General features: G+C 44.4%; 1 protein-coding gene across 5 annotated transcripts in view; it reads left to right on the top strand.

Annotated features, from left to right (window-relative positions):
* Window positions 1-17,333, top strand: part of LOC135101636 (vacuolar protein sorting-associated protein 52 homolog) — a 241,875-nt gene that overhangs the window by 208,646 nt on the left and 15,896 nt on the right. For 4 of the 5 annotated variants that reach the window (XM_064005942.1, XM_064005905.1, XM_064005913.1 and 1 more), the window contains one exon: window positions 2,067-2,156. The exons of the other annotated variant lie outside the window; for it this stretch is intronic. In XM_064005942.1, the coding sequence (XP_063862012.1) occupies window positions 2,067-2,156 (90 nt within the window). The remainder of the gene's footprint in view (window positions 1-2,066; window positions 2,157-17,333) is intronic. 5 annotated transcript variants of the gene reach the window in all.

A 17,333-nucleotide genomic window follows, 5' to 3' on the forward strand; every position in this document is an offset into this window, starting at 1 on the left:
TCTATGCCCTCCACCAAACCTTGATCTTCCTGCACAGTGCCCATCAGGAAAGCCAAGCTGTCATCTACTGACTCTTAATCCTCCCTACATCATCTCTCTCATCATTTGCTCTCTTCAACAGCTCTGGTTCATGTCATGCAGAGGACTCTCCTCCACCTCACTACAGGGGGACGGGACATCCTTTTCCAATGGGTGCCTTCTCACTCTGGCATTAGGTGGAATGACATAGCTAACATTGCCACCAAGATGTCCCTGTCAGATGTAGGTAAAATCACACAGCTTCCCCTCCCTCTCTCCACTGCAAGACACCTCATCTCTCAAGTTAGCCAGTCCTCCTGGGACAACACACTCATTGACATCCTCCATGTCTTGTCTATGTGTCAGTACTACAGAGACTCCTCCCTTCAGCCATGGGTGAGGAAACAGTCCCATGTGCTGGATGTAGCTCTCACTCATCTCTGCCTAGGACATACCACACTCACTGTTCACCTGCATCACCTGCATCAGGCATTGCCTGCATCTGCAGTCTCAGTGTCCCTGGTGCAAGAACACACAGGAAGTGATAGAACACTTCCTGCTACAGTGCTCCCACTTCCACTCACACCATGCCTTGCTGCACAGCCTAGCCCTGGGGGTTGCTAGCTTTAACTTGCCCACCCTGATGGCAACAGCAGGCATACACCCTTCACAACAGTCAGCTGTGATCTGCCTCACATGTGCCTTCCTTAAAAAGTCAGGTCAGCTGTCACACCTGTGATAGTATCTTAGGATATTACTAGGACTCAGATCCTGATCTCACAGCCCTGAACAAAGAAGTATAGACTCGAGTATAAATCAGCTAAGGGTTCTCATGACCATAAGCATAAACACAATGAGGGTTCTTCAATCATCAGATGTTTTGGAAGCCAGAGTGACCAAAATAAAGACTAGTTTATCATGCATGGATGTTTTTCCCCAATCTCTGGCTTTTTTCTGGTTTTAAGCTATTGGGAAGTTGTTGGTTACCAGTCTTCTGATGCTAGAACAGCTGCTGGGGTTTAACAGGCTGATGCATCAGTGACTGCTTTGAAACCTACGGTGCCCAGGTGTTCTTCCTCATTATTACTGGTGTATTCTGTTCCAAGGCAGCAGACTGGTGTAGTAATTGTTTCTAGTTGAGAGAATAAAGTCATCCCTGCAGTGAATATTCAGACTCTTTGTTTCCAATAGGCAGTGGTTATGTTCAGGGATCCAGTGTCTGCCAGTCAGTCAACCAAGCTCATGTGTCCAGTGAGCAGCTATCAGGGAAGAGTTGTTGTCTGCCACTCAGTTCTTGCACCTGACAGCCAAGTCCCTGTCTCAGTGAGCAGTTTTTATCATGGAGTTGGTATCATCAGCCAGTTGGTTCTCATAGCTGTTTGTTAATTCCCTGTTTTAGATGGGGTGGTGTTGGTGTTTACTGCCATTTGGCTCCCATGCCTGGTGACCAATTCCCTCCTCCTCACTATCAGGGGACCAAGGAAGAGGAAGAGGATGATGTTTCTCCTTTTAAGGGAGATGTCTCTCCCTTTATTAGTGTCATGGGCAGGATGAGGGAATTTCTTAATATCCCTTTACTTGAGGCACCTTGGCTCTGCAGAATCTGATGGATCCCAAGCCTTGCTTAACTTCCATCAGATTCACCAGTGACTGGTACTGCTGGGTCAAATAACTTCATCAGACTGAGGAAGGTACCTTGGAACCTCCTCCCACTTAATGATGAGTTGTCTTTTTCAGATCCTTGGGGAACTAGTCTGTTTCTTTACCCTACCATCTATTGGCCCAAAATTAAAAGTTATGTAGGTCCATGATGGACATGGCTTCCTGGATGGACCAGGTGTTGGCCACTGGCAGATGCTTCCCAGGGAGGTGATAAGCAGGTATTTGAATCTTTCTCTGGTTTAGCTAAGGCTTGCTGAGGAATTTTACTGCCAGTTTTTGATGCTGAAGAGGTAGACAGTGGTGGATGCCTTAACCAGCCCTTTTGGGGACAGAGAGGTGTCAGTTGATGTCCTCATCTGTGATTAATATGTTGTTTGACCCAGCAGTACTGGCTGCAGTGGAGAATTGGGAGCAGACTACATCCCAGCAGCAGTTCCTGTCTCCTATGATGCAGAGTCTGGCCTCTTCCCTGAGAGGTGGGTCCCATCCTCAAAGAGGATAAGGGCCCTTCTAAGAGAGGTGTAGTTTCTTCAGCACCTCCAGTTGCTCTTTCTATTGCTCCTTTCTCCTCCAGACAATCAACCCTGGCAATGGGGTCATTTCAGGCAAGGGGTCCCATCATCAGGTACCATGAGGCCAGGGAGAATCTCTTTGGAGAGGTCACTCTTTGTTCATTACTAGTGGAGGCCTGCCTCCAAAGATGCTGGAGGGAGTCAGAGGAGTTGGGAGAGGAAGAATGTGTGGTGAAGTCTGCTTCATGGTTATATTATTACCTTTCTGCATCCTCCTTTATTGGGAAATCTAATAGCTTTTCTTACTTAGGCAGAAGGGATAGAGAATTAATTATGTGCCTCTGGGTCTCAAGATGAAGGACTTATTGAGGAATAGAGCCATAGAGCTAGTTCTCGAAAAATTCAGCAGGTAGAGACTGGTGTTCAACACATCTTCATCAAAACAATTTCTATCCAAAATCTCTTCTATTTGGAGATTGTGGCATTGGTCTTGTTTGATGGTCAAGGAAGAATTGAATGATATCATTAGACTTAAATGATACCTATTTTTATATTCCTATTCATCCTCAGGATATCATTAGACTTAAATGATATCTACTTTTATATTCCTATTCATTCTCAGTCTCAACTACAGGGTGGGGCAAATCAAATGCCCGAGTTTTGAAAGGCACGTGCAACAGCTGTGGTGGTGTTGGGAAGATGTGTGTGGTCTCGTTGTGACCGCCAAACCCCACCATTTTCAGTATCAGCCATGCCTTGGTCAGGTGAACATCGCGGCTTTGCAGTGCGCACGTATTTAAAAAATGGCCGTTCTGTCATCGCCACCCAGCGTGCCTTCCGCCTGCACTTCAACATTCCACGTCATGGTCCCATCCCTGATGGCAAGGCAATCAGGCATTGGATTGAAGCACTGGAAGATAATGGTTCCACAAGAAGACCTAGGGGTAGTGGAAGACCAAAAACAGTAAGAACACCGGAAAATAAGGCCTTAGTTAAAGCAGCTGTCGAACAATCACCAAGACGCTCTGCCCGGAAGCATTCACTTGCATTGGCCATGTCTAACTGATCTTTAAGGCGGATATTGTATTACGATTTATCGTTCCATCCATACAAAATAATGATTGTTCAAGAATTGAAGCCTACTGACTTTGAAAATCGCAGGAATTGCTGCCAGGAAATGTTGAACCGTATCCCTGAACCATCAACTTTTTTCAGCAGTGACGAGGCCCACTTCCACCTTTCTGGAAGTGTGAATAAACAAAATTGTCATTATTGGGCTGAAAAAAACCCAAGAGAACTTCACCAGAGACTGCTCCATTCCCCTAAAGTTACTGTTTGGTGTGCAGTTTCCAAATTTGGGGTAATTGGACCTTATTTCTTTGAAGAGGATGGAAGATCTGTCACTGTCAACTCTCAACGTTATCTTGCGATGTTGGAAGACTTTTTTGAACCAAAATTGGAAGAATTAAGTGAGGAAACAAATCTGGGAGACATCTGGTTCCAACAAGATGGAGCAACAGCCCTCACTGCTCAAGTTGCAATGGTCAAATTGCGACAGATGTTCCCAGCACGCTTAGTCTCTCGAAGGGGTGATGTTGAGTGGTCTCCACGCTCACCTGATTTGAGCATTTGCGACTTTTTCCTGTGGGGATATCTCAAGGAGAAAGTGTTCAGAGGTCGGCCACACAATTTGGAAGAATTAAAGATGCGAATTTGGGAGGAAATCGCTGTAATACTCCTTGAGATGTGCCAAAGAGCAGCTGAAAACTTCAGACATCGCCTTCAACAGTGCATCGCTACAGAAGGCCACCATCTTCCTGATGCCATCTTTAAAAAGTGATCACACAAACAGCATTGTATACTGATTTGAATAAAACAACAAATTATTCTGTAATTATTGTTTTATTTTTCCTAATAGCCTATCAAAACTCGGGCATTTGATTTGCCCCACCCTGTACCTGCAATTCATATGGGAAAGCAGGCTATTTTTGATTTCAGGATCTTTGCCTTGCCCCTGCTCTGCAGATCTTCACCAGGATGATGGCACCAGTATTTGCTTAAGCACACACCTTGCATCAATATCTAGATGATTTGCTGTTGGGTACAACTCAACAGGGTTGCCTTGGAGCTGCCAGACCTTTCATTCATCTCTGTTCCCAGTTGGAATTCAGATCAATCTATACAAGTCTGACTTGGGTCCCAGTCAGACAAAACAGTACTTGGGGATGGTTCTGGATTTAGTGAGAGCTCTGGTTTCTTCATCTACAGAATGAGTCTGTTGTTTTCAATTATTGGCAAGACAGTTTCTGTCTCAGACAGTCCCTCTGGTCACCTTATGGTGGTCTCTTCTGGGTATTTGGCTTCACTGGAGAGGTTGGTGCCAGATGGACATTAAAGGGTTCAGTCCCTTCAGTGCTACCTCAAGGATCACTGGAAGGCAGCCTCAGATGCAGATTGGTGTCAGGTCCCACCATCCCATCAGTGTCTGAAGGATCTTGGGTGGTGGTTAGATCCAGTGAATCCTGTGGCAGATGCCACTTTCATAGTGGCACCTCTGTAGCAGACCTCTCAGATGCTTCACCTCACAAGTGAAACATCATGTCAGGGATCCACTGGCCTCCAGAATGTGGAGTCCTGTGGAGAGAAAATTCCATATCAATCAGCTGGAACTCTTGGCTGCTTTCCAGGCCTTCTGATCTTTTCAACAAGAGCTATCAAATTCAGTGGTTGCTCTAATGTCAGATAACTTGACAATGGTGGCTTTATTTAAGAAATTCAGGTGGGATTTATACCAAATCCATCTCAGTCTTCATGAAGGAGATTCTACAGTGGCACAAGAAAACTCTCTCTCACATAGTGCAGTGGCAGACATCCTCTGTCACAAATGTGTGGATTCAGAATGAACACTGCATCCAGTAATCTGTAAATAAAAACTGCTTTTGCTTTCTTCATATGCATCTTCAAACCTACCTTCCAACTTTTCTATGTAATTTGTGGATTCACTTCAGAGTGTGGTGGTCTCCTTATCTGGATCTCTTGCAACAGCCATGAGCTATCACCTGCCATTGTGTGTGTCTTCTCTGTCAGGTCCAGCTGTGCAAAGAGAAGACACGTTCTCCTTCCAATGGAAATGCTCAGACCTGTACACCTCTCACCCCTTTGCTCTTCTTCGATTAGTGCTGGTTCAAGTCTGAGAAACACATTGTGTTCATATGAATCTCATTATTCTAAAGGGGCCCCTAGGGGATTGGTACCTTCTGTTACTGTGGACTTCTGCTGAGTTCTGCCTCAGTGGAGTCCCTCCTGTATTAATCACATCTTCATTGGTTTCACCAGTCTGCAAGTTTTCTTCATCTTCACACATGAAGACTCTCCAGTGTCTTCCAAGCAAGAGGGCTTTTGCACAAGGTTGCTAGAGTCAAAACTTAACCACTGTGACATATCATCTTCCTCTTCTTCCATTTATTAGTTGTGAGTTTAGGCCTTCCACCAAGCCTTCTGTCTTTTCCACACTCTCCACCCTGATACCCTTTTTAACAAGCATCATCACTCCACCTCCTCCTTTTCCACATCTGTTTCGTATCCACATATTGTACTTTCCCCCCTTCTAAATTTGGTGTCTCTGAATCTCTTAGTTTAGTTTCTACCATTGCCATGATGTCTGGTTCATTTGCTTTATAAATTCATTCACTTCATCCATCACTGAAACTAAACCATCCACATTAGTGTATGCCACTGTCTCTCTCTCCCTCTCTTACAGCTGTGCCTGTGTGTGTGTGTGTGTGTGTGTGTGTAAGAGGGCCACTGGCCAAGGGCAACAAAAATTTTTAATAGAAAGGCCCACTTAATGCCACTTCCCATAGAGATGTCAGATAGAATAATAAAAAAAAACAGGATAAGTGTCTTGAAACCTCCCTCTTGAAAGAATTTAAGTCATAGGAAGGAGGAAATACAGTTGTAGGCAAGGAGTTCTAGACTATCAGAGAAAGGGATGAGAGAAAGAAAAAAGTCTTGTAGTGACTGGCCAGCCAGCTAGCCACTCCTCGCTAATCCTCTTGGATTCCCTACATGCTAAGCTTCCCAGGTGTGGGATTGGCCAGACAAAGTCTGGTCAGGTCAAGCACCTGGGAGCTGGGGAACCCACGAGGCAGCAGTTAGTCTCGCCTCAACCCTCGCACCAGCCACCCGCAGCCACTCGCCCAGGCATTGTTGTACAACAATAATAAACCCAAGACTGTGGTCTGTGTTTGCCTCCGTGTCCTTGGCATGGAGAATACTAAAGTTGGTGATCCCTGGAGTGACGCTGTGGCAGGCAATGGTGACCACAAGCAACATGCGGGACGTTCCCACCTTCATGCCTGACATGGCTTTATGTTTTCCTCACCTCGAAGCGGTTTGGGATGGTGTGGTGATACGTGCTCTGGGGACAGTAGCCTCCCACACAGCATGGTCACATTCACACGCCCCCTTCCCATGGACTACGCAGCACTAGCGGTGGCACAAGAAGGCGACCAGGCTTCAGTGTCGCATCCCGGACTCCCTCTCACAGCTGTGGTGTGATGTGACCTGTCCCACCCCAACATTGCCCGCTGGTGCACCACCTCCTGTCCTGCCCCAACACCGCCCACTGGTGCACTGCCTCTTGTCCCAGTCCGCTGCCACCCACTGGTGTACCACCTCCTGCCCCGGCCCACCTCCGCCTGCTGGTGCACCACCTCTTGTCCCAGCTCACCGCCGCCTACTGGTGCACCACCTCCTGCCCCAGCCAGCCACTGCCTTCTGGTGCACTGCCTCCTGTTCCAGCCCGCCACCATCCACTGGTGTGCCACCTCCCATCCCACCCTGACACCGCCCACTCATGCATCATCTCCCATCCCACCCCAGCGCCGCCCACTGGTGCACCACCTCCTGCCCCAGCCTGCCACCACCTGCTGGTGCACCACCTCCCGTCCCGTCCCAACACCGCCCACTGGTGCATCACCTCCCATCCCGCCCCAACTCCACCCGCTGGTGCACCACCTCCTGTCCTGCCCCAACACCACCCGCTGGTGCGCCACCTGTCCTACCCACCTGCCGCCTGTCCCTGCAGCACGCCTGACTCGCCCCCACCCTTGCCACCTTGCTCAGCCTCCGTGGGTCACCTCTCCCTCCTCACCCATCTCCGCCTGGGCCCACTGCCAGCCTTTCGCTTTCCCTGGGCATTCGTGGTGGTAGACATGGACCAACCAATCCTCAGCATAGATTTTCTCATGGCTCACAACCTCCTCGTGGACCCCCGCCATTGGTGCCTTCGTCACCAGTCATTGGACTCCTGCATCCATGCCAAGCCCTGTGCCCAGCCACTCCCTTACATGGGAGACAACACCAAACCCCCCCCTTCGCTGCCCCTTCTGCCCCCACTACTCCCTGTCACTTCACTGCCTCTCCAGCTACTGCCTTCGTAGTACCCCTTTGTTTCTCATTTCATGGGGGGGGGGGTAATGTAGTGACTGGCCAGCTGCCTAGCCACTCCACACTAATCCTTGTGGATTCCCAATGTGCTAAGCTTCCCAGGTGTGGGACCAGCCAGACAAGGTCTGGTCAGGTCAAGCACCTGGGAGCTGGGGAACCCACAAGGCAGCAGTTAATCTCGCCTCAACCCTCACGCCGGCCACCTGTGGCCGCTCACCCGGGCATTATTGTACAACAATAATAAACCCAAGACTGTGGCCTGTGCCTCCGCGTCCTTGGCGTGGAGAATACCACAGTCTTTTACAGCCAGGCTGCAGGAGGAGGGGAGTTTGCAGTTAGCAAGATCAGAACACCAGTTACCATGAAAATAACAGTAGAAGGTATCAAGAGCTTAAACATTGCTATGATGAGAGAGAGGCTGAAGACAGTTAGAGGAGAGTTGATCAAATAAAAAGTTTTGATTTCACCCTCTCTAAAGTAATGTTGTGAGTGGAACTCCCTTCTCATATACGTGAAGCAAACTCCACACATGGACAGATAAAGCCCCTGTACAGAGTTAGCAGCTGGGATGGGTGGGGGGGGGTTGAGAAAAACTGGCAGAGACGACATTGAACGCCAAACTTCATAGAAGCTACTTTAGCTAGAGATGAGATGTGAAGTTTCCAGTTTAGATTATAAGTAAAGGACAGACCAAGGATGTTCAGTGTAGAAGAGGGGGCCAGTTGAGTGCCATTGAAGAAGAGGGAATAGAGATCTGGAAGGTTGTGTCAAGTTGATAGATGGAGGAATTGAGTTTTTGAGGCATTGAACAATACTAAGTTTTCTTTGCCCCAATCAAAAATTTTAGAGAGATCAGAAGTGAGGCATTCTGTGGCTTCCCTGCATGAGCTGTTTACCTCCTGAAGTATTGGACATCTACAAAAAGACATGGAAAATTGTACGGTGGTATCATCAGCGTAGGAGTGGACAGGACTGGAAGTTTGATTAAGAAGATCAATGATGAATAATAGGAAGAGAGTGGATGCCAAAATCCCTAAAAGAGTGTGTGTTTTGTCCTCACACCTGGTATGATGCAGTACTGTAGCTGTGCAGTACTACCATCACATCTAAAACCACGTGTGTGTGAGTGTATGATTACCTAGTTGTGTCATGCGAGAAAGGAGCTATGCTCACACTGTCCTGCCTCAGTATCTCTTATCATCTAACTTGGCCTTGAAGTTATGAATAGTTTTTGCTTGCACCACATCCTTGTTGAGGCAGTTCCATGTATGAACTTCTCTTTGTAGAAAACTATTCTTTTTGATATCTCTTCTACAAATTTCTGTTTTCAGCTTCTTTCCATGTCCTCTAATGTCTTTTGTATCCCACATCACAATTTCATTGCTGTCTAGCTTTTCCAGTTCTTCCATTAGTCTATATATTGCAATTAAGTCTCATCTCTCTCTTCTTTGTTCCAGAGTCAGAAGGTTTAATTTTTCTAGTCTTTTCATATGTCTCATCCCGTAAGGCTGGGATCGTCTTTGTTGCTGCTCTTTGTATCCTCTCTAGCTTCCTGATATGTTTCTTTAGAGTTGATGACCATACCACAGCTGCATATTTCAATTTTTGATGAATCATCATTATAGTTAGTTTCCTCATCATTTCTTCATCCCAGTATACAAATGCATTTCTTATGTTCCTTAGTAGATTCATTATTTTCTCAACAGTCTTGTTTATATGGTAGTCAGCTGTTAATGTGTCTGCTATTATCACCCCGAGATAATTTTCTTTTATTCTTTTTCCCATATAATCATTTTCCAACTTGTAAACACCAGATGGTCTTTTTTTACTCTTCCCAAATTCCAATTCTTTGCATTAGAATTAATTTCCTATTTACTGCTCCACTTTTTAATCTGGTTCAAATCTTGTTGTAAAGCTTTCTGTTCTCCCTGTTTCTAGTTTTTATTTCATCAATTTAGCATCATCCACAAATAAACTCATATACCTGTTGATCCCATTTATCGTATCATTAATATGCAGTGAACAGGACTGAAGCTAGTACTAAACCATAGGTACTCCACTTACAACTTTTCTCCAGGATGACTTTTGATCTCTAATAATTGTTCTTATTTTTCAATTGCTTAGGAAATCTTCCATCCACTTCAAGAGTCCCCCTCCCACTCCACCAGTGTTCTTTATCTTCCACAGGAGTCCCTTATGTGGCACCTTGTCAAAGGCCTTTTTTAAATCCAAGTAGATACTATCTACCCATCCATCTCACTCTTATACTATGTCAATTATTCTCAACTAAAAAGAAATCAAGTTAGTTGTACATGATCTCCCTCTACGAAATCCAAATTGTCTCTGTTATCTTGCCATTTTCTTCCAAGAATTTCATCCATCTATCTTCCACAATTCTTTCACATATTTTTGCTACAACTGATGTTAATGATACTGGTCTGTAATTCAGAGGGTCTTTTTAACACCCTCCTTTAAATATTGGCACAATGTCAGCCTTTTTCCAAATTTTTAGTACCTTGCTCTCTTTTAATGAATATTCAACAGCATGATGTATTTTATTTGCCAACTGACCATTACATTCCTTTAAAACCCAGTTTGATATACTATCCAATACTTGTGCTTTATCTTCTTGTAACCTCTCCGTAATATCCTGTATTTCATTGATAGTTACATTTATTTCTTCAAGAGAGTTAACTGCTGTATCTTCACTTCCTTGTATTGTAAACTTACTTTCTTTGGTGAAGACTGACTGATTGATTGATTGATTTAGCTTATGGTGCCACAACATTGCTGTCATATGGTGCCACTACAAAAACTTTAAAACCAAGAAACTTTGCAGTTTAAAATACAGACGTACCTCGGTACTCGACCATAATCCGTTCTGAGGTGGTGGTCGAGCACCGATTTGTTCGAACACCGAAACCAATTTTCCCATAAGAAATAATGGAAAGTCTGGGGAAGAAATACTCGAACAAACTGCGTATGTCTTACTCCGCTGGCGGTCTGAGTCGAACTGACGCTTACCCGCTGGCCGAGAAGGGCCGAGGAGCGCGTTCGGGTCGACTCGGCTAGTCGAGTACCGAAAATCTGTTCGAGGTCCGATGCATTTTCTACTCGAATTTTTTGGTCGAGCACCGATTTGGTCGAGTATAGAGGCGGTCGAGTACCGAGGTACGACTGTAATGATATTAAAAACAAAATCATAAGTATGGTAAAAATGTTAAAAGACCACTAAAAAAGTAAACATGATAAAGGTCATGGGAAAACCATAAAAACTTAGTGCTAAAAATGAGAGGCTTGGTATATTAATATTTTAACTATTAAGTTTGATTTAAAGTGAGGGCGCACTGACCCCACTGACCCAGATATCTGGCAGTGTTCATTACGTCCCAGAGGCACTGACCACACTGACCCAGACTTCTGGCATTGTTCGTTATGTGCCCAAGACACTGACCCCACTGACCCAGGCCTTACGGCCTGGGTCAGTGGGGTCAGTGTTCATTATGTTAGTGGGGTCAGTGTTCATTATGTTCATTATGTGTCTTTCTCACTTGCCACCATGTTCTCCCAGTGCAAAGATAAAGTTCTGCCCAATACTAAATTACTGATTAAATAAAATAACAGTTAAAAGGTAATCTATAATTTGCTTAGAAGACCAGCCTTCTCTACAAAATTAAGGACCTTATTTCCCTGGGAAAGAGCCCTCTATCCAAGTATCAGCAACATCTGGAAAGTTCCATCCTCATCGCAACAGGAGAAAAAATATTGCTCCCACAGCTCCACCAGAATAGGGCACTCCACTAGAAAGTGTCACACCATAAGGAGATCTAACCAGTCATCACAAAATGGTTGGGTTTCCCAGGATATGAGGTAACCATGAGTGAGGCATGTGTGACCCATATGGGGACGGGCCAATGCAGTCTCTGAGCGGCACTCCTGCACATGGGTATACGTCCATGGTCAGAAAGTTACAGAAGTTATCTCATCCATCTTAGTGGTGGCAACACATCTTCCCACCTGCCCTACCAACTGGCAAGAAATGCTACCCTTATACTAGAGTATAAATCATGAAAGGGAATGGAGGTGGAAGGAGCAACCTGAGTTGCCACCTCTTTAGCCAGCCTACTGGCTCTCATTCTCGTGAACTCTTACATGTGCAGGTACTTAACAAAATGTTATGTGATATCCTCTGCAATGAAGCAGGTGAATCTACTCTAAAACAGACAAAATTAGGGAGAGGAAGTAAAATGCTCCAGGACAGATAACACACTATGGGAGTCACTAAAAATAATAAAACTTGAAACTGGTAAGGCAAAAATTATTTCTAGGGCAAGAATAATGGCCGATAACTCTGCCATAAAAACAGAGGCAACACTAGGAAGGCTACCGCCTTGAAAGAAGGAAGGGAATATAACATTATATCCCCACTTCTGCATTAGACTTTGAACCATCTTTTTATACAGAGACGGAGCCAGAGTGTGACAAAGAGTGTTCAAAAATAAAGCACGAGACTTGTACTGTGGTAACAAGTTTTTGTTATTAACAACAGGAGGGTAGATCAATACCCACGAAAACTGACAATACCCAACCCTTGGAAGGCAGTGGGGGCAAATGGAGATGAAGGGTACATCAAACTCAGTCATGAAAGGCCTGACCCAATATCCAAAGGGCTTAGGAAAACTAGGATGAGCATCATATAAGAGGGAACATGTATCATGAGAAACTGTTGTACAAGTGAAAGATTCAGGAAGGCGATGGATTCAATATCAACACCTCATTAGTAGAGAATGACGACGTAGGTCCAATGGTAAGACACTAGCACCCACCAGTTAGCTAGGGATTGGGGATGAGCAGAATGCACCAGCATGGTGCATTGAATCCAACACAAAGAGCTAAGCCTCAGTAGTGGATGAATAGATTTCACAACTGTATTCCAATTTAGAAAGAATAAGAGTTTGGTGCAAGGCTAGGAGGGTCTGTCTGTCAGTGCCCCAAGAAGTATGAGCCAAAACTCTTAGAAGTGACAGTGCCTTCATACATGCTGCCTTAATATAACAAAGGTGGGGTACCCAAGTCAGGCAACTGTCAAATATAAGTCCCAGGAAATGAGTTTCCTTCACACAAGAGATTCTTCTATCATATAGATACAGGTCTGGGTCAGGGTGAATACCACAAAGGTGGCAAAAACGCATGGCCACAGTCTTTGAAGCTGAGAAGTGAAATCCCAAAGTTACGACCCACTGAGAAATCCTATCGAGTGCCACCTGCAGCTTCTTCTCAATTAATGGTATCTGTGCTGCAGAAAAGGAGATAGACAAGTCATTGACATATAAGCTACCATGAACTCCTTCCAGAAGTACACCAATGACACTGTTTATAGCTATAGTGAAAAGTGTGACACTAAGTATACTTCTTTGTGGCATGCCATCTTCAAGTGGGCGAACTCCTGACAGATTGTCACCAACCCATACCTGTAAAAAATCGAGATAAAAATTGTTGTATAAAAATAGGGAGTCAGCCACGGAGACCAAACTAGAACAGACTAAGTAAAATGCCATGACACCAGGCTGCGTCATAAGCTTTCTCTAATTAAAAAAAAAAAAGACTGTGATATGGTGATGCTTATTAGAAAACACCTCATATATGGAAGATTCCAGAGACAATAAAGCATCAGTCGTAGACCTCATTTACCTAAAACCATACTGAATAGGTGACAGGTAATTCCCTCTCTCCAAGTACCACATAAGCCTGCCATTTACCATCTTTTCTAGCAACTTACAAGTACACGAGGTTAAGGAAATTGGATGGTAATTGGTCATTAACTGATGATCTTTTCCAGGCTCTGGAATGAGAATAATTACAGCCACACCCCAAGAAGATGGAAAATCACCACTATTCCAAATAAAGTTATAGGGGTCAAGTAAAAAGGTAAAAGCTTCATCAGACATGTACAAAAAGGAATATGGGATGTCATCATGACCCAGGGATGAATCATGGCCCTGGGATAAAAGCCATGTATAGCTCAGACAAAGAAAATGAGACATTATAAGACTCTCCACCAGAGGAGGCAAAAATTGACGCTAGCAGATTCAAAATATTGATGGTAAAGTGCTATAGGTGCAGTTGGACCCTTTCTGGAGACACTAGCAAAGTGCTCAACAAACAGGTCAGCAACTGTCTTAGGGTCTGCCACCATCTTCCTATCACAGGATAAAACAGGTCGGGGAGATGTAGAATACTTCCCAGATATTTTGCAGACTCTGTTGAAGACCTCATTGAGTGGAGTGCATACTGTGATGGAAAAGACATAATTCTTCCAAGACTCCAGCTGAGCAATCTGTAAGGTGCAACGCACATGGGCATGCGCTTGTCGAAAAGATTCCTAGCAGTGGATGTCCTCACAATGTCATCAAAGGCAAGAAAAGACAGCACGCTTTTCTTGAATGGCAGCTGTACAATCTGCATTCCACCAGGGAACTGGATGTTTAGGAAACAGACCAGAAGTCTTTGGGATGGATTGAAGAGCAGTGGAGTGCAAGACATTGGTGAAGTATGTTACTGCCTCATCACAGTTTTCTATTTCATCTACTGAGAAGGCAGGGGTGCTGAGTTCCTTGAATAGGTGCCAATCTGCTTTATCTAGCCACCATTGAGGAGAATGTGACTGTGGTGCAGAATCACTTGACTCCAATAAAATTGGAAAGTGATTGCTCCCATATAGGTCTGGTAAAACTTTCTAGTCAAAATCAAGAAAAAAATTAGAAGTACAGAAAGAGAGATTTATTGTTGTAAAAGTACTGGTTTGACCGTTGATATGGGTCATGTTCCCAGAGTTTAAAATCTCCAATCCTGAATCCTTGATAAAAGAAGCAATTAAAAGACCATGTGAGTTGACAGCATCATTATCCCACAAAGGATGGAGACTACTGAATTCTCCTAATAAAATAAGAGAAGGAAGAGCATTCAAAAGATTATCAAGTTCATTTCTCTCAGTAGGAACACTAAGATGCAAATACAGACTGCACAATGAATAAAAATTATTTATAAAATCCTTAATAGGAACAACCTGCAGCTGCAAGTGAATCAGCAGGTAGATAAAAGGAATATCATTGCGAATAAAGATGACACTGCCACCATGGTGACCTTGACCAGGAATTGGAATAGAAAAGAAAGTAGTATTATACCCAGGAGGACCAAAGTGAGTTGATTCTCCAAGCATTGTCTCTTGCAAACAAATACAGACAAGAAAACCTAGAGATCAATACCCAGAGTTCCTTCCACGAAGCATGCAAACCATGGCAATTTCACTGCAAAATCTTGAATATTAGTATTTTGAGGGGGATTTTCAGGGAAGCCCCAGAGAGAAGCTTCCCTTTGCCTAGCTGACTTAGCACTTTTCTCAGCCTGCAAGGCTTATCTGGTCCTGCGCTACCTGAGTAACTAGTGTGGGGACAGCTACCCACACACAAATCTTTGAAACTCCTGAAAAGACTGAAGGAGGAGGATTCCTCAACAGAGACGTATTGTTATCGCTGTTGGAGGAGGACTTATTTGGAAGACAGGCAGAGAAACCCTCCATGTCCAGATGTGGACATTCAGATGTGGAGGAATCACTTTGATGTCTAACATTATCCCAAAGGGATCTCTCTAGGGGGAATGTCTGTTGAGTCTAGGGACTCAGCAGACCCCTGGGAATATTTTTGGTGGGACTGAGGAGGAAGCATAGGAAAGTTGTTAATATGTGTCTGTGAAGGCTTAAGAGTCTTGGGAGTCATCATTTGTGGGTGAGAGACCATGGGGACGTGGACTTCTGCAATATGAACTTTGTACATGAAAACTGTGATTTTTTTTTTTTTTTTTATGTAGAAAGGACACTGGCCAAGGGCAACAAAAATCCAATAAAAAAAAAATGCCCACTGAAACGCCAGTCCCATAAAAGGGTCAAAGCAGTAGTCAAAAATTGATGAATAAGTGTCTTGAAACCTCCCTCTTGAAGGAATTCAAGTCATAGGAAGGTGGAAATACAGAAGCAGGCAGGGACTTCCAGAGTTTACTAGAGAAAGGGATGAATGATTGTGAATACTGGTTAACTCTTGCATTAGAGAGGTGGAAAGAATAGGGGTGAGAGAAAGAAGAAAGTCTTGTGCAGCAAGGCCGCAGGAGGAGGGGAGGCATGCAGTTAGCAAGATCAGAAGAGCAGTTAGCATGAAAATAGCAGAAGACAGCTAGAGATGCAACATTGCAGTAGTGAGAAAGAGGCTGAAGACAATCAGTTAGAGGAGAGGAGTTGATGAGACGAAAAGCTTTTGATTCCACCCTGTCTAGAAGAGCAGTATGAGTGGAACCCCCCCAGACATGTGAAGCATACTCCATACATGGACGGATAAGGCCCTGGTACAGAGTTAGCAGCTGGGGGGGGATGAGAAAAACTGGTGGAGACGTCTCAGAACGCCTAACTTCATAGAAGCTGTGTTAGCTAGAGATGAGATGTGAAGTTTCCAGTTCAGATTATAAGTAAAGGACAGACCGAGGATGTTCAGTGTAGAAGAGGGGGACAGTTGAGTGTCATTGAAGAAAAGGGGATAGTTGTCTGGAAAGTTGTGTTGAGTTGATAGATGGAGGAATTGAGTTTTTCAGGCATTGAACAATACCAAGTTTGCTCTGCCCCAATCAGAAATTTTAGAAAGATCAGAAGTCAAGTGTTCTGTGGCTTCCCTGCGTGAAATGTTTACCTCCTGAAGGGTTGGACGTCTATGAAAAGACATGGAAAAGTGCAGGGTGGTATCATAAGTGTAGGAGTGGATAGGACAAGAGGTTTGGTTTAGAAGATCATTAATGAATAATAAGAAGAGAGTGGGTGACAGGACAGAACCCTGAGGAACACCACTGTTAATAGATTTAGGAGAAGAACAGTGACCGTCTACCACAGCTGCAATAGAACGGTCAAAAAGGAAACTTGAGATGAAGTTACAGAGAGAAGGATAGGGGCCATAGGAGGGTAGTTTAGAAATCAAAGCTTTATGCCAGACTCTATCAAAAGCTTTTGATATGTCCAAGGCAACAGCAAAACTTTCACCAAAATCTTTAAAAGAGGATAACCAAGACTCAGTAAGGAAAGCCAGAAGATCACCAGTAGAGTGGCCTTGACAGAACCCATACTGGCAATCAGATAGAAGGTTGTGAAGTGATAGATGTTTAAGAATCTTCCTGTTGAGGATAGATTTGAAAACTTTAGATAGGCAGGAAATTAAAGCAATAAGACGGTAGTTTGAGGGATTAGAACGGTCACCCTTTTTAGGGACAGGTTGAATGTAGGCAAACTTCCAGCAAGAAGGAAAGGTAGATGTTGACAGACAGAGTTGAAAGAGTTTGACTAGGCAAGGTGCAAGCACGGAGGCACAGTTTCGGAGAACAATAGGAGGGACCCTATCAGGTCCATAAGCCTTCTGAGGGTTTAGGCCAGCGAGGGTATGGAAAACATCATTGCGAAGAATTTTCTTAGGTGGCATGAAGTAGTCAGAGAGTGGAGGAGAGGGATGAACAAGCCCAGAATCGTCCAAGGTAGAGATTTTTGCAAAGGTTTGAGCAAAGAGTTCAGCTTTAGAAATAGATGTGATAGCAGTGGTGCCATCTGGTTGAAATAGAGGAGGGAAAGAAGAAGCAAAGTTATTGGAGATATTTTTGGCTAGA

This window comes from Scylla paramamosain, chromosome 1 (assembly GCF_035594125.1).
Source record: "Scylla paramamosain isolate STU-SP2022 chromosome 1, ASM3559412v1, whole genome shotgun sequence".
In the NCBI taxonomy this organism is placed as follows: Eukaryota; Metazoa; Arthropoda; class Malacostraca; order Decapoda; family Portunidae; genus Scylla; species Scylla paramamosain.